Source organism: Salmo trutta, chromosome 1 (genome assembly GCF_901001165.1).
Source record: "Salmo trutta chromosome 1, fSalTru1.1, whole genome shotgun sequence".
Taxonomy (NCBI): domain Eukaryota; kingdom Metazoa; phylum Chordata; class Actinopteri; order Salmoniformes; family Salmonidae; genus Salmo; species Salmo trutta.
The window spans coordinates 58381529-58406406 of NC_042957.1; the positions used below are offsets into that span (position 1 = coordinate 58381529).

Here is a 24878-nt window from a genome sequence, read left to right on the forward strand (position 1 = left end):
GAAGGGGAGGAGACAGGTTAAAGAATATTTTTTAAGCCTTGAGTCAATTGTGACACAGATTGTGTGTGTGCCATTGAGGGTGAATGGGCAAGACAAAATAATTAGTGCCTTTGAACAGGTTATGCTAGTAAGTGTTAGGTGCACCGGTTTGTCAAGAACTGCAACACTACTGGGTTTTTCATGCTCAATTTCCCATGTGTATCAAGAATAGTCCACCACCAAAAGGACATCCAGCTAACTTGACAACTGTGGGAAGCATTGGAGTCAACATGGGCCAAATCAAATCAGTCACATACACATTTAGCAGATGTTATTGCGGGTGTAGAGAAATGCTTGTGGAATCCCTGTGGAACGCTTTCGACACCTTGTGGAGTCCATGCCCCGACGAATTGAGCCTGTTCTGAGGGCAAAGTGCTGGGTGGGGGGGTTCCGCAACTCAGTATTAGGAAGGTGATATGTTTTGTGCACATTGTATGTGATGTGAAGGCAGGTTTGGCTTACCATGCCAATACCGCCCCTCTGTGGTCAATCGGGGCACTGTCAAAATCCTAATTCCCACAACGATCAATACAATGAAAGGGGTTTAAAAGAAAGCATTTCTAATTTTTCAGATCTTGAATTTCCCCACGGAAGCTGTCAAAAGGCAACTAAATAACACTTCAAATCACAAGTGAAAGTCTTGTGTGCTAAATGGAAAATCCTCAGCAAAAGAGGCTATGGTGTGTCATTCTCTAGTTGTATTGTGAGGGGGAACACCAGAAAGATTAAATGGCTAAAAGGAACGGGTGGCCGTGGTCTGTTAGCAATCACCTGCTGGGTGTTGTTGAACGGCAGCGATTCAACATGTATAATTGAAGAACGATAATCTGGTCAGAGGCAATAGAATGGCCACGCACTGCTTCTAAGTACACTCTGCCCTCAGCTGCTCTAGCGTGTTGTCTCTGAAACATCTGTGAATGAAAAGCGTACTGAGTGCAGAAGATCTGATCAACCTTTGGACAAGTAAAATAGAGAGTGAAAGGTTTTAAATTAATTTATATAAAATAAAAAAAGCATTTATCCACTGAAGCGGAACAAATATCCATCACTTGTATCTTCTTTAGTTTGGAACATATACAATCTGAAGACAGACTCGTCAGGTTGCCAGAACAGAATAAAATAATCAAGCAAAGGGTCTGTCCACACCAAAGTCACCACAGCCAAGGATAACGAGAGAGAAAAAAAAACAACATTTTACCAAGTGCAGATCTGGTCTGGTTTTAAGCAGCTCTTTTCTTCTGTTAAATATACAGTTAAAGCTAGAATCCTTAGTTGCTACATCCATTTCCCATCCATTCTTGAATAATAACTTAAATGCCTAATGAGCTTAGTTCAACTCTCATAACCCATCAGAATCCAGAATATAAACTTGTTATACGCCAATGTTTGTAAACAATGTAAATGTAAAGCATGGTATGGTCTCAAAACATGGTTAAAACCACAATTCTGATATCATGGATAGTCAGTCCTTGCATCCATAGCCCCGTCTGTCAATTTGAGAGTGTTTACATTTCTCCAGGCCCATCCCTCAGCTTTTTACCAAACACAGAGGCGGAGTGACCACTGTGGCATTGTTTCAACTAAGGATTCAAGCATTAACGGCTCAGGTACTTTTCTGTAGTCTGTTACATGAAAGCTCGATGAGGAGGCATCTGATCAACTACACATGGAATTAATATGTTTATATTTTACTGGTTATCTGTGCAAGTATGAAAATATGTAAGTGTAACAAAGCAAATTGATTTGGATATGACAGAACGTGGATTTGACAGAGGGGGAAAAAACACTCCATTGATAGAATTGTAAAAAGAAACTACACTGAACAGAAAAAAAATCCACATACAAACTAACAGCGAGAATTTTGAAGTTCAGGTGGAGTGATTGAAATGTCATTGACCCCACTGCTGTATGCTTTCCTTCTTTAAATTATTGTTATTACTTTTTTTACCTATATAAATGAAAATACATCCAAAACAGATCTTATGGTCCACATATGAACAACAAAATACTGCATTTCTACTTACAGCTGCAATAAGGCTAGGTCAGTATATGAAAGGCTAGCTGCCAAATGTCCAGGAATTGGCTCTGACTGTTTTGATCCCTTTTGCTGAATGCACTCATTGACATGTCATGTTTGCGTCAAATGCTTCTCATGCTGCTAGTTGGTCACTTCGTCCAGTCATCCCATGGGTCCGTTGAGTGGTGCCCTTGGCCGTGGCCCCCCAATCTGCACTGAGGTAGTTGAGACAGGTGCCGCGCGACCGCCGGGCTAACATGGGCCTCAGTCAGACTGCTCGCTGCAGGTGGTCAAAGTTCAGCTTGTCATGTTAAAGGTTAATTGTTGTTAAGGCTTCCTGTGGTCTTGGAGTAGTCATCATCCTCCTCCTCCGTGGCGATGTCTCACAGGGGGACCTTCAAATTAGAGTTCTTCTTTGTCCAAGTTGTCCTTTTTTCAAATCTCAATTAAATGTTCTCTTCAGCCTTTTTTTTCCTAAAGGGTGGTCATATTTTCCAATCCTCTACAATGGTTAAACCCAACTGAAAATCTTCTCCTTTTGGCACCTTGGGAGTCAATGGATGAAGGGGGGAATAAATGGTAGGAAAGGAGAAAAAAACAACAAGATGGTGGTGGTGTTGTTGTAGAAGACTAGTTGTGGTGGCTGGCTTGGTCATTGGCTGCCGACGAGTCTGTGTCTGCTGCGCGGGTTGCGGTGGGGGTTGCGCTGTCCCCTTCCTCTGTTTTGATGCGCTTAGCGTTGGGCTGATCGCTGGCCGCCTGGGCTCCGTTCTGTCGTTTGGTCGGGAGGGAGGCCGAAGCTGAGGCGTGAGTGGCCAGCAAGTGGAGAGGACTCGCAACAGCTGTGGCTGAACATAGGGAGGAAGATGAGGAAAAACATTGAAATATTTCAGTGCCGGAATTGATGGAATACTCTAAGTAATCTAACGTCTTAGAACATATGCCAATAGAACATATGCACTTTTCCAAACAGTGTAGGAAACTCCAGCTCCAGAGATACACTGCAGAGCAGCATTGACAAGTATGCTGCATGAATTCTAGATAATTAAACAAACTACTACTAGGGACTACAGATGGGGTCAGAGCAGTGGTAGACTACAGATGGGGTCAGAGCAGTGGTAGACTACAGATGGGGTCAGAGCAGTGGTAGACTACAGATGGGGTCAGAGCAGTTGTAGACTACAGATGGGGTCAGAGCAGTTGTAGACTACAGATGAGTCAGAGCAGTGGTAGACTACAGATGGGGTCAGAGCAGTGGTAGACTACAGATGGGGTCAGAGCAGTGGTAGACTACAGATGTGGATAAAGCGCTTTGACAGGATCCATTCAGTCAGTGTCTCACCTGCAGCGGCCTGCATTGGCATCAGGTGGGTGCCGTTCTGTGTGATGGTCTTTATGGGGAGCTGGTGCTGGCCCAAGGGCGGCTGCTGCTGCACTAAAGTCAGCGTCTGTAAGGGCGTGGCCGACTGGGTCGTCTGGATGATGCGACTGCCACCGCCTATAGAGGCGTGGGTGATGGTTGGAACAGATTCTACTTTTACTAGAGACAAACATAGGAAAAAAAGAAGAGGAATGCCAATGACCTCTAATAACTAACACCTAACAGGCACTACAATAACTGGTCAACATGATACATTTCACATTTACTAAGACAACACATACATACAGGTGCCTTGGTCAAGGGTAAAAAAGACCTACGTAAACCTGGCTGAAACCACTACTACCATGAGTCAACACAATCTGTCCATCTACACACACACACACACACACACTACACCATCCTCCTTCCATGCCCTCACCTTTGGCCTCTGAGTAGTCTCCGTTCTCCTGGGGCTCAGTCTGGAGGGTGACCATGGCGGGGGTGGCCACTGTGTAGGTGTTGGCGGTGCTGAGCCCGGCCACGCTGGTGACAGACATGGCAGGGATCTGGTGGACGACGTGCACCGTCTGCATGACGGGCTGCTGGTTCTGGTTGGTGCTGGTAGTCACAGGCGTGGCCACGGCATAGGTCACCGGCTTTATGGTCTGAGGTAACTGACGCTGAACCGTGATGAGCACCGGCTGGCTGTTGAGAGGGGAGCCTGGACAAACAATAGCTTTCTTTAACGGAGGATCCACATGTGACGGCTGCACATTTGTACATAGGATTGGAGAAGACTCCCACAATGTGATTGGACAAAAATGGGCATCTCTCACCTGGTGTACTCTGTGCAAAGCGGGCCTCCTGGATGACAGCTAGTTTGGGCTGGACTGCCGTGGCAGGGAGCGGAGCGGGCTCTGGTTCCATGGGGACAGGGGAACCCTCTCGGGATAGGCTGTCAGGGGTCTGCACCCCACTCGAGTGGGCCGAGAGCACCCCAGAGTGATTAGGGGAGACTGGGGCACTCCTGTGAAAGGGAAAAGCAGATAGGCTTTAAAAATGCTCAGAGCCCTAGATTTACAGATGCATTGAAATTTACCACCATAGTCACACTTTCCCAATGGGAATATTATAGTGACCACATATGGCCACAAGGCAATGGCACAAACATGCTAATCTAACAGTAAAGCTGGGGTGTCAAACCTTTTATAGCATGAGAGCTACTTTAAATTCTGAAACATATCGCAAAATACCACATTTTTTCCTAGCTTAAAATTCAGTATTTTCCCAAATTCAGTCCCGTTATATTTTTCCCGGTTTGGGATTTTGTCGTTTTTTCACTCAAAATTACAATTATTCTTAGAGAAACAATGAAATGTGATGTTCTGAGTCCACACCAATACTTAAAATCACACTGAAGACCATTTTTTGGGGGCTGGAAAAAAATACATTTTGATTTGCATGCAATACCACTTTAATGAATTTTGCGAGAGGACTGTGCTGGTCTAGCAATGTTTTTGCTGCTGCATGTCATGACAGAGTTTGCTAAACAAAGCCCACCCGGTTGATCAAATAATCATGATAGAATTCTGCCAGGTAAGCCTACTTTGCCGTTAACATTTAATTGAGGTTTTGGGGAAAGTCTTTTTGTCTCCTAGAGTTGGGCGGTATCCATACTTTCATATTGTCATACCGTCTTGATCGCATCCCGAGATATACGGTATTACCGGCTTAGTACATAAGGCCACACCAAAAAAAATAAACAACTATTGGCCGTCTATTAAGAGAATGCTAACAAAATTTTCACAAGTAATGGAACATTTACATGGAGGATGCCAACTAAATACGCTAAAGAGCACAAACAAATATAAACGAATTGCAAAAACATACATGTATAAATTTATCAGCTGGATGGCCTAGATAGGAGCTACTGAACGTCATTTTTGGTGAGTTTGGACATTTACAAGCAAATGTAAATGAGAGACATTGTGCAAATTAACAAAGTTTTGAAACAAGTTTGTCTGAAGGACGAACAGTACTGTCTCTGCTGCAGCATGTGTACATGCTGTGTCTGTGTGGAGTTACTAGGGCAACGGGCCTGGGGAGGAGAAGATGGGCCGAGAACGGAGAGGAGAAAAAGTACAAGGAAATCAAGATAGTGGCAGCTGTACAAATAACTAATCCAAAAGGCTTTGAGTTCTCAAACACGGAGAAAGCTAACACTATATGATGGCCCATCACCCTATTAATTCAGCCACATACTTAGATAACAAGCAAGTTAAACATAGTATTGTGCTTTAATGCAGAATTCTGCTTTTTCTCACACAGGAAAAAAATACAATTATTGTTTTATCTTGCTGTGTTCTGTAAACTCAGATGTAAAATGCTTCTTATTGTAATTTCTGCTCGGCATCAGACTCGGCATTTTGTGCTTCAGTTGAATTTCTCCACTCGAATGAGAATTCATAGGCTTTCTATCAGCAGACAGCACTGACTGATGTTGAGCTACTTTTCTCCAGTACCTTTCGGTTACTGGCCCAACTAACCACCGACCTGCCACCCCACATGACTGGCTCAACTGTTCTGGGAACTATGGTAAGCTTCATAATGTAAAATAATGTGACAGGAGAAATTAAGAATGCAATATGCTTCATCTCCTAACATATTACACAAGCTGACTGCAGGTATTTACTTAAAAAGTAACAAAATATTTAAAAAAAGATTGAAAAACATAAGAAATAGTTTCAATGGTATTGACGGTATTGAAAAACCATGCCGTGGCTGTTTCCAAATACCCCGGTATACGGTATGCCGCCCAAGCCTACTGTCTACCCAGAAGACAGTTATCATTCTGTCTTACAAGCTACACAAAGTGAATGGAAGAGAAATGCGTGCACTACTGGAAATTAACTGGCAGATATTGTGTTACATTTGGATTTTTTAGGCCAACTGGAGCTAACTAGGAACGGGATAATGTCAATGTGGATAGATGGGCTGCGAGCGACCGGATGGAGACCCCTGCAGTAAAGCATGCAGCGAGCTCATCGTGCGACTGAAACCTGAGAGTGAGTAGGTCCATACCTGGAGGAGAGGGGTCCGAGGGGGGTCCTGAAGCAGGGCACACCCCGCGGCCTTCGTTTCCTGAAGGCCTGCTCCATGAGCTTGCCCTCTGAGGACGGGTCTATCCTCCAGAACGAGCCCTTGCCCGGTTCCTCCTGCGATCTGGCTACTTTAATAAAGTAGCGGTTCAGTGACAGATTGTGACGGATCGAGTTCTACAACAGAATACGCCGTCGTGTTAGTACGAACACACTGCAGCCAAGGCTGTTATTCACGTCACAGTTCATCAATGGCACATGCTCAAAAACAGCATGGAAACAGATGGGATAAGCCATGTACCTCCCTTCAGTTTGAAGCCAGGGTGAATGTGTACTTTTACAAGGTTGCATATTAGTCAAAGCACATGTTAACATACAGTGCCTTCAGAAAGTATTCATACCCCTTTACTTATTCCACATTTTGTTGAACAGCTTGAATTCAAAATGTATTTAAAAAGTCTCACTCATCTACACACAATAAACTTGTTTTTAGAAATCTTTGCTAACTGAATGAAAATTAAAAAGTAATCTCATTTACATATGTATTCACAACCGATACTTGGTAGAAACACCTTTGGCAGCAATTAGGGCTGTGAGTCTTTCTGGGTATGTCTCTAAGAGCTTTCCACACCTGGATTGTGCAACACTTGCCCATTATTCTTTTCAAAATTCTTCAAGCTGTCAAAAATTGGTTGATCATTGCTAGACAACCATTTTCAGGTCTTGCCATAGCTTTTCAAGCAGATTTAAGTCAAAACTGTAACTCCGCCACATTCACAGACTTCTTGGTAAGCAAGTTCAGTGAAGATTTGGCCTTGTGTTTAAGATTACTACCCTGCTGAAAAGGTGAATTCATCTCCCAGTGTCAGAGAGAAACAGGTTTTCCTCTAGGACCCTCGACCTCAAAACCAGTTCCACTGCATTTTATTGCATTGTTCCCCTCTAATCAGGGACTGATTTAGACCTGGGACACCAGGTGTGTGCAATTAATTATCAGGTAGAACTGTAAACCAGCAGGCTCTGGACCTCATACGGTAAAAGTAGAGTTCCCCTGCTCTAGGATTATGCCTGTGTTTAGCTTCATTCCATTCATTCCCCAGTTCTTAACAATTACAAGCATACCCATAACATGATGCAGCCACCAATATGCTTGAACATATGGAGAGTGGTACTCAGTAATGTGTTGTATTGGATATGCCCCAAACACTTTGTATTCAGGACAAAAAGTGAATTGCTTTGCCAAGCATTACTTTAGTGCCTAGTTGAAAACAGGATGCATGTTTTGGTATATTTTTATTCTGTACATACTTCTTTTCCCTCTGTCAATTAAGTTAGTATTGTAGAGTAACTACAATGTTGATCCATGTTGAAACAAGAACATTTGGAAAAAGTCAAGGGGCTATACTCTGTGGTTTTTGAGATATTTCAAATATAACCATGTGGTGGAATCCTATTGCTATTCAAAACAGGTTCATATTTTTTCCCTCACATGCACCATTTTCATTGAAATTATTTGTATTGAAAGACGCCATTTCTCACCTGCCAGCCTTTGTCTGCAGTCCTGTAGTAGGGGTAGTTTTTGGTGATGTGAGTGTATATTCCGTTTAGTGTGAGCTGTTTGTCCTGTGCCATTGTAATGGCTTGGACTATCAGTTGTGCATATGAGTATGGCGGTTTGGAATCATCCTAAAAGGGAAGAGGAAGGAAGAAAGGGTATCATTTACTAGGTAGCATAGAACATCTTGTGAGCAATGGCACTGGAGGGAATAGCAACCGTTTTACAGGCTCCTGGCCAATTTAACAATTTTGTGTATTTTCGGATGTTGATCTTAACTTTCTTTGTACATGTTTACGCCATCATTTCCTATGACCGAAAAGAGCTTCTGGAAAGCCATCACCAACCTCGATTTGGTTGAGGACTAACTTCAATGAGTCGGAGAACATATTGATTATCCCAGACCAGGCCCAAATCCCTGAAACTGAGAAGTAGGCGGCGCTATTGGCTAACGTGCAATCACTGGACAAGCTCTGTTTGAGAGCATCCCATCACTGTGATCTGAAGAACTGTAATATCCTATGTATCTCTGAGTTGTGGCGGAACAAGGAAAATATTAATCTAGCTGTTTTTTTCTACACATCGGCAATACAGAACGGTAGCGTCGGGGACGCTCAGGGGAGGGGGTGTGCGTCTCTGCGAGGTTCTGCTCACATTAGAATACCTTATGATAAGCCGTAGACCATACTATTTACCAAGATCGTTATCATTATATTTTTATACCACCATAAACCGATGCTGGCAATAAGACTGGACTCAATGAGCTGTATAACACCATACACAAACAAGAAAATGCACACCCAGGGGTGGCAGTCCTAGCGGCCGTGATTTTAATGCAGGAAACTGAAATCCGTTTTACCTCATTTGTACCAGCATGTCACCTGTGCAACTAGAGGCGAAAAAAAAAAACCTCTAGATCACCTTTACTCCAAACACAGAAATGCATACACATCCCTCTCTCCATTTAGCAAATCTGACCATAACTCTATCCTCTTGATTCCTGCTTACAAGCAAAAACTCAAAACAGGAAGTACCAGTGACTCACTCAATACGGAAGTGGTCCAGTGAAGCGGATGCTAAGCTACAGGACTGTTTTGCTAGCACAGACTGGAATATGTTCCGGGATTCATCCGATGGCATCAGTCACTGGCTTCATTAACTTCTTGGTGACAGGGCAGTATTCAGAAATTCAGATGAATAACGTGCCCAAATTAAACTGCCTGCTACTCGGGCCCAGAAGGTAGGATATGCATATTATTAGTAGTTTTGGATAGAAAACACTCTGAAGTTTCTAAAACTGTTTGAATGATGTCTGTGAGTATAACAGAACTCATATGGCAGGCAAAAACATGAGAAAAAAATCCAACCAGGAAGTGACTTGTAGTTTTTCTATCTAATCCCTATTCAAACTACAGTGTCTGTGGGGTCATTTTGCACTTCCTAAGGCTTCAACTAGATGTCAACAGTCTTTAGAACCTTGTTTTATGCTTCTACTGTTACTGGGCAGAGAATAGGAGCCGACTCAAGCCTGGGACCAACGAGTTGTTTACTGCGCGAGCACGCAGGCCCACCGCTCCTTTTTCCTCTGTAATGAATACGCTATTGTCCGGTTGGAATATTATCGGAGATTTATGTTAACCTGTTTAGGATAGAAAGCAGTATTTTCACGGCCGGATAAAAAAAACGTACCCGATTTAATCTTGTTATTACTCCTGCCCAGAAACTAGAATATGCATATAATTGTTTGATTTGGACAGAAAACACCCTAAAGTTTCTAAAACTGTTTGAATGGTGTCTGTGAGTATAACAGAACTCATATGGCAGGCCAAAACCTGAGAAGATTCTAAACAGGAAGTGCCCTCTCTGACCATTTCTTGGCCTTCTATAGCCTCTTTATCGAAAACAGAGGATCTCTGCTGTAACGTGACATTTTCTAAGGCTCCCATAGGCTCTCAGAAGGCGCCAGAACGGGGAATGATGACTCTGCAGTCCCTGGCTGAAAAACAGTAGCGCATTTGGATAGTGGTCGATCTGAGAACAATGAAACGGGTGCACGTGAAGAGTCCATTTTACATTTTCAGTCTTTGAACGAAAACGACGTCTCCCGGTCGGAATATTATCGCTATTTTACGAGAAAAATCGCAAAAAAATGATTTTAAACAGCGTTTGACATGCTTCGAAGTACAGTAATGGAATATTTTGAAAGATTTGTCACGATATGCGCCGGCGCGTCACTCTTCGGATAGGGTCTTGAACGCAAGAACAAAACGCCGCTATTTGGATATGACTATGGATTATTTGAAACCAAAACAACATTGGGTGTAAAGTACAAGTCCTGGGAGTGCATTCTGACAAAGAACAGCAAAGGTAATCCAATTTTTCTTATAATAAATCTGAGTTTGGTGAGTGCCAAAGTTGGTGGGTGTCAAAATAGCTAGCCATGATGGCCGGGCTATCTACTCAGAATATTGCAAAATGTGCTTTCACCGAAAAGCTATTTTAAAATCGGACACCGCGATTGCATAAAGGAGTTCTGCATCTATAATTCTTAAAATAATTATGTTTTTTGTGAACGTTTATCGTGAGTAATTTAGTAAATTCACCGGAAGTGTTCGGTGGGTATGCTAGTTCTGAACGTCACATGCTAATGTAAAAAGCTGGTTTTTGATATAAATATGAACTTGATTGAACAAAACATGCATGTATTGTATAACATAATGTCCTAGGAGTGTCATCTGATGAAGATCAAAGGTTAGTGCTGCATTTAGCTGTGGTTTTGGTTTTTGTGACATTATATGCTAGCTTGAAAAATGGGTGTGTGATTATTTCTGGCTGGGTACTCTCCTGACATAATCTAATGTTTTGCTTTCGTTGTAAAGCCTTTTTGAAATCGGACAATGGTGGTTAGATAAAGGAGAGTCTTGTCTTTAAAATTATGTAAAATAGTCATATGTTTGAAAAATTGACGTTTTGGGATTTTTGAGGAGTTTGTAATTCGCGCCACGCCCTATCATTGGATATTGGAGCGGTGTTCCGCTAGCGGAACATCTAGATGTAAGAGGTTTTTAAGACCCTAAGGATTGATTGTAAACATAGTTTGGCATGTTTCTACGAATGGTAAATGGAACTATTTGACTTTGTCTCTGGTTTTGCGCTCGCGCGTTATGCCTTTGGATTAGTGATCTGAACGTGCAAACAAAACGGAGGTATTTGGACATAAATATGGAGTTTTTCGAACAAAAATAACATTTCTTGTGGGACTCCTGGGAGTGCATTCCGACGAAGATCAGCAAAGGTAAGAGAATATTTATAATACTAATTCTGAGTTTAGTTGACTCCAGATCTTGGCGGGTAACTGTATAGCTTGCTTTGATGGCTGAGCTCTGTACTCAGAATATTGAAAAATGTGCTTTCGCCGTAAAGCTATTTTGAAATCTGACACAGCGGTTGCATTGTGGAGAAGTGTATCTATAATTCTTTCAATAAATGTTGTGAATTTTATCAACGTTTATGATGAGTATTTTTGTAAATTTTTGTGCTCATTCACCGGGAGTTTGAGGGAAGACATTTTCTGAACATCACGCACCAATGTAAAAAATGGGGTTTATGGCTATAAATATGAACTTTATCGAACAAAACAGATTTATTTTGTAACATTGAGTCCTGGGAGTGTCATCTGATGAAGATAATCGAAGGTTAGTGATTCATTTTAGCTGTATTTCTGGTTTTTGTGACACCTCTCCTTGCTTGGAAAATGGCTGTGTGGTTTTTCTTGTTTAGGCGCTGTCCTAACATAATCTAATGTTATGCTTTCGCCGTAAAGCCTTTTTGAAATCGGACACTGTGGTTGGATTGAAGAGAATCTTATCTTTAAAATGGTGTATAATACTTGTATTATAGCGTCCCACATGTCCCAGAGAGGTTAATAAGTGCATCGACAACGACGTCCCTACAGTGACCGTACGTACATATCCCAACCAGAAGCCATGGATTACAGGCAACATCAGCACTGAGCTAAAGGTTAGAGTTGCTGCTTTCAGGGAGCGGGACACAAACCCAAATGCTTATAAGAAATTTCACTACACCCTCCGACGAACCATCAAACAAGCAAAGCGTCAATACAGAACTAAGATCAAATCCTACTATACCAGCTCTGACGCACGTCGGATGTGGCAGGGCTTACAAACTATCACAGATTACGAAGGGAAACCCAGCCATGAGCTGCCCAGTGATATGAGCCTACCAGATGAGCTAAATGCCTTCTATGCTCGCTTTGAGGCAAGATACACTGAACCATGCGTGTGAGCACCAGCTGTTCCAAATGACTGTGCGATCACACTCTTCATAGCCGATGTGAGTAAGACCTTTAAACAGGTAAACATTCACAAGGCCAGACAGATTACCAGGACACGTCCTCAGAGCATGAGCTGCCAAGCAGGAAAAGTTCTTCACTGATATTTTCAACCTCTCCCCGGCCCAGTCTAATACATATATGTTTCAAGCAGACCACAATTCTGCCCTACCAAGCAAAAAGGCAGTAACTGCTCATTTGGTAAAAAATTAGTTTGTCATTTTTTGCTACATTAAATACATGCTTAATCATGTGGACAAGTATCCTGCCTCTATTGAATTGTGTTTTGGAGAAAATGGGGGTCATGTTAGCTGTAACTGCATAAAGTTACTTTGAAACCAAGGTAAATAAAAGCCATATTTCTCAGTTCCACACTATGAGCAGTTACTGCCTTTTTGCTTGGTAGGGAAGAATAGTCCCTGTGCCCAAGAATGCCAAGGTAACCTGTCTAAATGACGATCGTCCCGTAGCACTCGAATGCTTTGAAAGGCTGGTCATGACTCACAACACCATCATCTCAGACACCCTGGACCCGCTCCAATTCGCAGGACAAGGGCCACAACCTTCCCCTCAATGTCTGTAAGACAAATGAGTTGTTTGTGGACTACAGGAAATGTAGGGGTGAGCACACCCCCATTCACATCGACAGGGCTGTAGTGGAGTGGATCGAGAGGTTCAAGTTCATCTGTGTCCACATCACAAAGGATCTATCATGGTCCAAACACACCAACAGTTGAAGAGGGCACAACAATGCCTCTTCCCCCACAGGAGGCTGAAAAGATTTGGCATGGGCCCTCAGATCCTCTAAAAGTTCTACAGCTGCACCATCGAGAGCATCTTGACTAATTTGGGGCCTCTATACCAGGCGGTGTCAGAGGAAGGCCCAAAACATTGTCAAAGACAGCCACCCACCCAAGCCAGACTGTTCTCTCTGCTACAGCACAGCAAGCAGTACCAAGTCTGAAATCAACAGGACCCTGAACAGCTTCTACCCAAGACATCTAAACAAGACTGCTAAATAGCTAATCAAATGGCTACCAGGACTAGCTGCATTTACCCCTTTTTGCACTTAGTCACTAACTTTTTTTGCTGCTACTGTCCATTATCTATCCTGTTGCCTAGTCACTTTATCCCTACCTGTATCTACATTACATGGCTACCTCAATTACTTCATACCCTTGCACATCGGCTCGATACGGGTACTCCCTATATGATAGCCATGCTATTTCTATTTGTTAACCACTGTGTATTTATTATTCGTGTCACTCTCTCAATTTTGTATATTATTTTTCATCTCATCTTTAACTCTGCATTGTTGGAAAATAATCCGTAAGTAAGCATTTCACTGTTAGTCTATGAAGCATGTGACAAATTAAAGTTGATGACAACAAATCATGGGTTTGTTTTGTCACATGCATCAGATAAAATGCAAAAACAGACAGACACATGACTACTTTTCCTCTCCAATTAATTAAAGTGTGCACTTATTTAAAAGGGCAATCTGCAGTTGCAGTACCCATTGATTCTTGAAGAATATAACTTAGAAATGCCTCGAGCTTAGTTCAACTGTCATACCCCATCCAGATTCCAAATAAACTTGTTTTACTCCAATATGTGTAAACAAAGTAGTGTTAAGCAATTAACCGAAACATCAAATATGTTTTTTTTTTTTAAAACCAATAGAGATAAATCAGATCAAGTCCAAACTGTGATAGAGTAGAGTTGTAGTTTCCAACAGGCCAATATTCTACATAGATTAGCGCAGTAATTAACCAACATGACCATAAACAATTTCACGCCTACTTGTCCAGTCTGTGTGGGGCACACAGAGGGAGAGAAGACACGCGAGCGAGAGGGATAGGGAGCAGTTGCTTCGGGAGGTATCTCTACCTGAAAATACATGATCTAAGTGATTGATAGTTGATATTCAGCAGTCATAAAAGTATGCATTATTAACTTAAGAACTATTAAAATACTGATTTTGTCAGACAGCAGCTCTATAGAGATGAGATGAGTTGGAATTAAATAATAAAAAAGTCAAATAAAACAATGTAAAATACCCAACAACTGAAATATTTATAATAGTAATGTAAATAAATGATGGTTAATAAGTGCAGTAATGGGCAGTCACTACCATCATGGGACTATTGTTAAATGTTTTATTCTGTGTTGTTACATCATTCAATCCACACAACACATAGTGCATTTAATGACAAAAAAATGTATTATCAAAAGCGTGATTATTTTTTAATAATAGAACCAAAACAACCCCAAAAACCACTTATCACTCAGCACTAGGGTTGCAAAGGGTCGGAAAGTTCCTGGAAATTTTCCATGGGAAGTTAAGCCCGGGAATTTTGCTTAAATTCATTTTTTTTTTTTTAAAGTTAGCTTATAACAGTGAACCTTTTTTGAGGGATACACATAAGGCAATTCTAGGCCTTGTGGCATATTTTGGTTAAACTATCCCCAATTCAATGGAGTTGCAACCCTCTGCATGCACAGTGCATTCTTCCATCACACGTACAGCTGATTCTCAAGATCTTGCACACTAATGAGATGCAATTGAGCCCACTACTGCACTGTCTGAGCCAGGCCCTACATGCTTTCTGGTAAGTTTTGATTACAATACTGGGTGGGGTGAATATATTTTATATGACAGACATTTTTTGTTAACTAGTAAATAGAAATGATTTAAACACCTTGCTGTAGGCTACTAACTTGTTAATTTCTGCTAGTTAGTTTTTGCTACCGTGTGGGTTTTAGCTTGCTTGAGCCTGCTAACTGAGGAGTGTTAATTCACCGGTTTCCATATACATTTAATTTTAAAACATTTATCTTACAAATTAGTTGTTTAATCGAACTGCTTAACTATTTATCTAGACATGGAATTGTATTTGGGTTTTTTTTACTCATTTTTGTCTCATCTTTACAGGAAAATGCCATGGGCACTATCTTATGTGTGGAGACATTTCACTGCAGCTAATGTAGAAGGAAAAGCTGTGTACATCTGCAAATACTGTGCCAAATCGTATGTGAAGGATGCACCAAAGATGCAGAATCATCTGGCCAAGTGCATAAAGTTTCCTCAGCGATCACAAGCAACCTCGACAAAAGTCCCTCTACTTCTATTTCGAGGTGAAAATGATGAATCAGAAACCTTAACACAATTCCTCCTGGAGTTAGAAGTTTTTTTTGACTCAATGGAGGAACGTAGTCAGAGAAATGCTGATTAATGTCTTGCTCGAGCTGTGTATGCAACTGCTGCTCACAGGCAATGTGTATTGGAAGAGATTTCTGAATGTTTTTCACCCAGCATACACCCTTCCAACCAGACATGCTTTATCTACTCATTTGCTGGATGCAGAGATCAGAGTTCAAGTGAAGGTCAAGCAAATCATAGAGAAAGCAGACTGTATTGCAATCATCTCTGATGGGTGGTTGAATGTTCGTGGGCAAGGAATAATTAACTACATCTCCACCCCTCAACCAGTATCCTACAAGAGCACAGGCACAACAGACACACCGGTCTCTACATTGCAGATGAGCTAAAGGCAGTCAATGACCTTGGACCACAGAAGGTATTTGCACTGGTGACAGACAACGCTGCGAACATGGAAGGCTGCTTGGTCTAAAGTAGAGTCCTACCCTCACATCACACCCATTGGCTGTGCTGCTCATGCATTGAATCTGCTCCTCAAGGACATCATGGCACTGAAAACAATGGATACACACAAGAGCCAAGGAAAGGGTTAGGTATGTGAAGGGTCATTAAGTTATAGAAGCAATCTACCTCACCAAGCAAAGTGAGAAGAATAAGAGCACCACATTGAAGCTGCCCAGCAACACCCGTTGGGTGTTGTCATCATGTTTGACAGTCTCCTGGAGGGGAAGGAGTCTCTCCAAGAAATGACCATATCACAGTCTGCCGATATGGACAGCCCCATCAAGAAGATCCTCCTGGGTGATGTGTTTTGGGAGAGAGTGGTAAGCAGCCTGAAACTCCTGAAAACTAAAATAGTAGCCATTGCACGGATTGAGGGAGACAACAGCATCCTGTCTGATGTTCAGACTCTGCTTGCAGATGTAAGAGAAGAAATCTGTAGTGCCCTGCCCACTTCACTGTTGCTCTAAGCAAAGGAAACTGCAGTTCTGAAATACATCAAAAAGCGTAAAGACTTCTGCCTGAAGCCCATACACACCGCAGCGTACACGTTGGACCCCAAGTACGCTGGCAAAAGCATCCTGTTGGGTGCAGAGATCAACAAGGCCTATGGTGTCATCACTACCGTGTCTCGCCACCTTGGCCTTGATGAGGGCAAGGTTCTTTGCAGTCTGGCGAAGTAAACTTCCAAGCAAGGGCTTTGGCATGGAGATGCAATATGGCAGTCGTGCCAACATATCTCATCAGCCACCTGGTGGAAGGGACTTTGTGGATATGAGGCTCTTTCCCCTGCTGCCTCCATCATCCTCCAAATCCCACCAACATCAGCCATCTCAGATCGCAACTGGTCCTTGTTTGGGAACACATGCACACACACCAAAGCACACGACAGGCTGATCAATACAAGGGTTGAAAAATTGGTGACCATCTGGGCAAATTTGAGGCTTTTTGAGCCTGACAACAAGTCATTCTCAACCAGGTTGGAAAGTGACAATGAAGATGAGCCCTCAGAGTCTGATGTTCAAGAGGTGGACATTGAGGAGGTCCAGGGAGAAGACAGAAGCCTGAGAGGAAGACAACCAAAGCTTTAGTTTCTAGACTCTAATTTTACAGATGTATGTTGAAAACGTTTTTTGGGAGATGTGATGGATCATTGGGGATCATTCAATATTCCTCTTTTGTTGTTCAGTGAAATAATTCCATGTGAAGAGTCAACTCATTTAATTAAATTCATCATTTTTTTTCTCTATTGGAAGGATTTAACCATTTGCAATTATGTCTACTTATGATAAGGTAAAATGTGTGTTTCTGTCTCCATATATGGTAAATATATCCAATGCAAAAAAACATCTACATTTAAGTGGTATTAATTTGCATATATTTCTGTTAATTCCCATATATTCCCATTACTTCCCACAGAAAGTTTCCACCTCTGAATATTCCCCAAAATGTGCAACCCTACTCAGCACTAAAACAAAGTAAATGTAAACAAACACTGTACACCCTCATAACATTAAAACTATATTGATATCATGGTTGGTCAATTCTTGCATCCATAGCTCTGTCTATGAATTTGAGAGTGGTTACATTTCTCCAGCCCCATCCCTCAGCTTTTTACCAAAACAGTGGTGGGGATAACACTTTATGGCTTCAACTGCTGATTGCCACTAAATTAAAAAGGGCATTTTCACAGACACAGACTAATTTAAGCCTAGCCTTAGACTAAAAGCATGTCCAATGGAGATTCTCTGCATGTGGTGCTCACCTTGGGGCTGTCCCCTCCTGAGGCCTCCTTGTCGTTCTCTGACTGGGAGTTGTCGTTTATGAGCTGTAGCTCTGCAGAGCTGACGATGCGACCCATCCTGTAGCCGGACAAGCCTGCTCCTCTGGGACTGGAGGGGCACGAGTTGGCAGCACTGTGGGGAAGAAGAGGACCAGACCGTTAATGAGTCACCAAGTCTCTGTCAGCATGATGACCAACACAGTACATATCAAATTATCTGACTAAGAATACTGCAATACTTTTAGGCTACAAACAAAACTGCCTAATTGACCTCAGCTCCTTTTTTAGAATTCAAGTGATGGTTTATAATTAGCCAAGCTATTCTGAGGAAAAGGGGGCCCCAGTAAAATAAATATCTTGGCTCAGCTTATCTGTACCCTTAACTGCAGTAGCCTGCAGTCAGACTAGTACACACCACCTATGCAAATAGCCTCACATTATCTAAGCCATATTGAAAGGAGAGAAAAATAGTTTCATGAGGCATTAAGTTGAGAGTTAAAACAGCATAAAACGCTTAACAATTTGTCATTAGCAGAAACAAACATGAGTAATCTGGAGATAAACACTGATGATTGGCTAGAATCAAATGAGAACATCAATATTTGTTCCATTCTTCAATGTATCTGGAGCAGTTCCATCATCGGTGCAATGTGCTAGTAGGAATTCATGGGTGGATTAGCACTAGAGGTCGACCGATTAATCAGGTCCGATTTCAAGTGTTCATAACGATCGGTAATCAGCATTTTTGGACACCGATTATATTGCAATTCACGAGGAGACTGCATGGCAGGCTGACCATCTGTTATGCGAGTGCAGGCAGCAAGGAGCCATGGTAAGTTGCTAGCTAGCATTAAAGTTCTTATAAAAACAATCAATCTTAACTTAATCACTAGTTAACTACACACGGTTAATGATATTACTAGTTTAACTAGCGTGTCCTGCGTTGCATAAAATCAATGCGGTGCCTGAAATTGTGTCACTTCTCTTGCGTTCAGTGTAAGCAGAGTCAGGGTATATGCAGCAGTTTGGGCTGCCTGGCTTGTTGCGAACTGTGTCAAAACCATTTCTTCCTAACAAAGACCGCAATTAATTTGCCAGAATTTTACATAATTATGACATAACATTGAAGGTTGTGCAATGTAATAGTAATGTTTAGACTTAAGGTTGCCACCCGTTCGATAAAATACAGAACGGTTCCGTATTTCACTGAAAGAATAAACGTTTTGTTTTCGAAACGATAGTTTCCGGATTTGACCATATTAATGACCTAAGGCTCATATTTGTGTGTTTATTATATTATAATTAATTTTTGCTTTAATTGAGATATTAAAGCAAAAATCCTTCAAATGTTGCAGGCGCTCCTAAATAAAAATGTCCAGGTCGCACAGAAATATATTTAGGCGCATATGCGAGTAAAATGGTCGCACTGTAGAGCCCTGGATTAGTTACCATACTTAAGAGAATATAAACACTTGCATCTTTCATAGCGAGCTAGCGAGGGACGGAGAGAGAGGGGAGGGACACAGTATAGGCAGGTCGGCCACCAGGCAGAAAGAGGACAAAAAAAACAGCTGAGAAGTTGAGCCTAGCACTTCAACACTCTTCGATGCTGTGGATATTTACCCACTATGCAGTTTACTTTCTGCAGCTAAGTCATATCTCTGAGTCAACCTTTACACAACTTTCCCCAGGCCTATATAGCCTATCGTCTAGTTTGGCAATAACACAAAATATGTTGGGTGATAACTGCAATGTGAATTTAAAAATGTTACCTAATATTAAGGATCCCAATTACATTTAAAATTTCACACCCCTAGAAGCCAGTGTTAATTTAGTCAACAACCTATTTTTCCTGTCTAAAACTACTACGATAACGACATGCACTGGGAAAAACTAACTATTACAAATTAATTTTCATTTTAGTCTACGAAAATGTAACAAGAGAATTCCACGTGAGACTAATGGACATTTCATTTGACATGAAGCTCATTTTCAACTGTTTTGTCCAATCCTAAGCATGCATGCGTGCAGAATATTTCATTCAATCCTCTCATTACATATTTGAGCTACACAGGCTCTCCCACACAGTTCCCAGGTGATCACTTCAGTCACTTGTTCAATCTTTTAAACTGATGCGAAGCCAGGACAGTAGGCTTGGGCGGTATACTGATTTTCATGTCGTCATACAGTTCTCTTGTTCCAGGATTTACGATATTACCAGCATAGCACACAAGAGGGCTCTACAAACACAAGAAAAGTCAACTGGGCTTCTTACCAGAATGCTAACAAAATTAGCAAACTAATTGTGAAATGTCAACGAGCAAAACAAACTAATTTACAAAGACCAGCAAATACAGCTCATAAAGTTAAAGAAAATGCCATTTTCGATCTGTATGGACATTTACAAGCGAAAGTGAACGAGAGAAATTGTGCAAATGAACAAAGTTGGGATGCATGCTTTTCCGAAGGAAGACAAGCATGTGTACATGGACCAGATGGGAGGGGGAAAAAAACAAAAACAAAAACAAAAAAAAAACCTAGTAGAAAGCCCAGGGGGAAAATGGCAGCTGTACAGAACTCATCAGGCACTCTGACTTCTGGCAGAAAGCCATTATAAGATATCTGATGGCTTCAACACCTCATGTGCGCCGCACAACAGAGACTCGCTGATCGATATAGAATGCCGTGGACTCACCAGATGGCTTTCTCCAATTGTGCTACTTACAAACACGTGACTGGTTCAACTATTCTGGGGAACTACGGTAAGCTTCATCACGTAAAATAATGTGACAGGTTGAATGAAGAATGCAATATGCTTTATCTCCTAATATATTGCACAAGTTGACTGCAGGTATTATCATAAAAAGTAGCTACAAATATTCAAATTTATTGAAACTTCAAAGGAATAGTTGACGGTATTGAAAAATCCTCCTGTGGCTTCTTCCAAATTCCCCGTTATACAGTTTACCACCCAAGCCTACAGGACACTTGACTTGTAACTAACCTTCCCTATGGAAAAAACAAATGCCATTTGTTGAATATTAGTAGTACCGTAATACTCCTGGCATTTTTGTAAAGCTCAATTTCCCCCCTTTTCAAGGAATGTGCACATGATGGAAGTTAGAGGTAGCCTAAATATTCATAATTTAAAATAAAAAAATAAAAAAAATATTGGGGAAAAAAAATGCACTTACTATGTGACCTAAATGGCTGACTTAAACTAGACAAACTGCCCATAGTTTTAGTCAACTAATAATAACTAACAAAAGATGAAACCACTAAAATGTGACAGAATAAAAGGTATTAAAACTGAAACAGCTGTCAAAATTAACATTGCTAGAAGCTACCGTAATTTCCGGACTATAAGCCGCAACTTTTTTCCCACGCTTTGAACCTCGCGGCTTAAACAATGACGCAGCTAATATGGATTTTTCCCGCTTTCAAAAAAAAAAAAACATTCTGTGACGTGCTCAGTTTTTTGGCGGAATGAAGCTTTCATTAGACCAATGAAATTGCCGAACGGGTTAAGGTCAAACAACTTTTTTGTTTACTGTTTAGATTAAATCAAGCGCTCTCAAACTTCCCATCATTCTGATTACGGTAGTCATTTTGTCACCCTCATCATGGCAAAGACACGGAGAAATGCATATGATGCGGCTTTCAAGTTGAAGGCGATTGATCTGGCTGTTGGAAAAGGAAATAGAGCTGCTGCACGGGAGCTTGGTCTTAATGAGTCGATGATAAGACGTTGGAAACAGCAGCGTGAGGAATTGACTGTGCAAAAAGACAACTAAAGCTTACTGCAAATGTTTTATTTTTTGTGACAAGCCGTGTTTCGTTAAAGCCTATTTATTTTTGTTACAAGCCGTGTTTCGTTAAAGCCTGTGTAAAGTTCATTTGTTTCAATGTACCAGTAGGCACCTGCGGCTTATAGACATGTGCGGCTTATTTATGTTCAAAATAAAAAAACTATTCATTTATTTTTTTTAAATCAGTGGGTGCGGCTTCTATTCAGGTGCGCTCAATAGTCCGGAAATTACGGTATGTATTTTCAGTCAACACGTACACAGCAGCTATAGGAAGACTTCCAATGGCTACACACAGACTAGGCTTAACAAGTACACACAATAAATCTGTGTTGGACAGATGTGTAGAGTAGGAGGTGACCTAAACTGCAAGCTGAGCCTGGTTCACAGCTTCCCCTAGAGTTCAATAAACTAAGCATTAGCCGCCAGGCCAGTATGATAATAAGTTACCTCAAGGTGAACTGAGGCCCAGGCCTACTGTTACTGTACCTGATGGTGCCGGTGGGCGAGGGCAGGGGGCTCATGAGGTGGGCAATGTTGTCTGGAATGTTTATGGTGAGCGGAGAGATGTGGACTGGTTTTACTGGAGACTCAGGTGCCTCACGCTTCTCCCTCTTCCCACTGGACAGGGCTGTGAATGTGATCTTGATGTTTGTGCTGGGAAACCTGAAAGTGCACCTGCAGAGAAAAAGAGACAAAAGGTTCAAATTCACCTACCACACAATGTAATGCAATCTTCCAGTCTATGTGGCCTCTGAGCATCCACACACTACATGTTAATGATTTTAAATGTATGTAAACTATAAAAAGTATTTTGTATGTAATGTCTTTTTTGTTATACACTACATTATATGGACACGTGCTCATCGAACATCTTATTCCAAAATCATGGACATTAATTTGGAGTAGGTCCCCCTGTTGCTGCTATAACAGCCTCCACTCTTCTGGGAAGGCTTTCCACTAGATGTTGGACCATTGCTGCGGGAACTTGCTTCTATTGAGCCACAAAAGCATTAGTGAGGTCAGGCACTGATGTTGGGCGATGAGGCCTGGCTCGCAGTCGGCGTTCCAATTCATCCCAAAGGTGTTCGATGGGGTTGAGGTCAGGACTCTGTGCAGGCCAGTCAAGTTCTTCCACATCGATCGACAAATAATTTCTATATGGACCTCGCATTCATTGTACATAGGAGCATTGTCATGCTGAAACAAGAAAGGGCCTTCCCCAAACTGTTGCCACAAAGATGGAAGCACAGAAGTCTAGAATGTCATTGTATGCTGTAACGTTAAGATCTCCCTTCACTGGAACTAAGGGGCCTAGCCCGAACCATGAAAAACAGCCCAGGACCATTATTCCTCCACCAAAGTTTACAGTTGGCACTATGCATTGGGGCAGGTAGTGTTCTCCTGGCATCAACCAAACCCAGATTTGTCCGTCGGACTGCCAGATGGTGAAGTGTGATTCATCACTCCAGAGAACGAGTTTCCACTGCTCCAGTGTACAATGGCGGCGAGCTTCACACCACTCCAGACGCTTGGCATTGCGCATGGTGATCTTAGGCTTGTGTAAGGCTGCTCGGTCATGGAAACCCATTTTATGAAGCTCCTGGCAATCGGTTCTTGTGCTGACGTTGCTTCCAGAGGCTCAGGCTAAATATAGGCTGTGGTAGCCTAATCAAACACACATTCTCATTGTGGGGTAAACAACAAGCAGTGTGCATGCCTAGAATGGAGATGTCCATGTACACCAAGGTTCAATCAGTGCAGGATCAGGCTCCATCACCACACCCCAGAGAGAGATGGAGGCCCAGATTGTTATGCCAGCCCTGCTTCCTTTTGGTCCGGATGCCAGGTGCTGCTGCACTTGTTGCCAAGCCCCAACAGAGCTGGCATAGAGCACATTCAGAGAGAACAGTGTCCCTGACACCCAAGTCTCAAATTAGCATTGCTACTCAGAGGGTGAAAAACTGCTGGGAGCCAGCCTGGTGAAGCCAGACACTTCAATTATGCATATGCACTCCAACACCCTTTCAGGACCAATGTAATACCCCTGTCAACAAAGAGTATGGGAAACTAAATTATTTGATGAAATAGGGGGATGTTGATGACCTCCTTATGCAGACCACACGTTGCTAGTGTCTAGTGGGAAAACATGTCATTTCAAAACTAGTTACCAGCATGGTACAGGGATGCAAACTGGTGAGGGCCCAAAAAGGTGACACTTTTTATTTTGCACTGTAACATGCAAAACATCCCTGCTAGGGGGAAAAAAATGCAGGTTTTAACTAATTGAACAACAAAGAATATGATAGAATATGATGTACATGATCAGTCTGTGTAAAATAGTGGTTAATGTGAACCTAACTCACAGCTAAAACATTTAAAGAAAGCAATCCAATGTTATTTGTTGCCTAGACTTTACTGCAAATGACACTCAAGTTGAGAAAAAAAACAATACACTAATATTGCAGTTAGCCATGACAGCCTTTATAATAGAACGCTTGTGACCACACACACACACACACACTGCACATGGGGAAAAAAACATTTTAAGGTAGAAATAGAATGAAACAAACAGGCATTCTATTTTCGCTCTATTATAGTGGTCACTATAGACATTGATCAAGTGCACAAGGCTACATGTGTGTAAAAATAAGGTTCACCGAGTTAAAATTATAATTCCCCCTCACACGTGTTACTGTCAAGTTCAACACAACAAAAACAATATCTTTGGGCTGCACTGCACATTGTACACTGCCTGTGAACATCTGTTCTACAATGTGCCAGCAAAAGTGAGAAAGAGGGAAAGTGTGTGGTGTTCCTTTCACCTCTATAGTGGCATCCAGCTTAAACCTGGCCCAGCTCCAGCTACACACCCTGAATGTACTTGTTTAACAAGCAACGCCTCATTTTTACCCAATTCTCTCATTCTGAAAATTAACCACATACTGTAGAGGGAAAACAGTTAACATTTCACACAGATTGCCAGGGTCCAGTAAGCAACTAACACGTTAACTGGTATACGACTCCTTGCCGTTCCTCAAGTTAATACTAGAGGTCGACCGATTATGATTTTTCAACACCGATACCGATTATTGGAGGGCCCAAAAAAACCGATACCGATTTAAATCGGCCGATTTTCTTAACTTATTTGTAATAATGACAATTACAACAATACTGAATGAACACTTATTTTAACTTAATATAA

The 24878-nt window shown here is 41.8% G+C and overlaps 1 protein-coding gene across 1 annotated transcript in view; it reads right to left on the minus strand.

Moving 5' to 3' along the window:
- Positions 1-1018: 1018 nt before the first annotated feature.
- The window catches only part of LOC115202643 (forkhead box protein K2), a 34117-nt gene continuing 10257 nt past the window's right edge, over positions 1019-24878 (minus strand). The window contains exons 2-9 of the mRNA XM_029766727.1: positions 22163-22351; positions 17850-18000; positions 8054-8200; positions 6498-6691; positions 4253-4443; positions 3856-4137; positions 3399-3596; positions 1019-2904 (exon numbers count right to left, since the gene is read on the minus strand). Of these exons, the coding sequence (XP_029622587.1) occupies positions 2687-2904; positions 3399-3596; positions 3856-4137; positions 4253-4443; positions 6498-6691; positions 8054-8200; positions 17850-18000; positions 22163-22351 (1570 nt within the window). The 3' untranslated portion in view covers positions 1019-2686. The remainder of the gene's footprint in view (positions 2905-3398; positions 3597-3855; positions 4138-4252; positions 4444-6497; positions 6692-8053; positions 8201-17849; positions 18001-22162; positions 22352-24878) is intronic.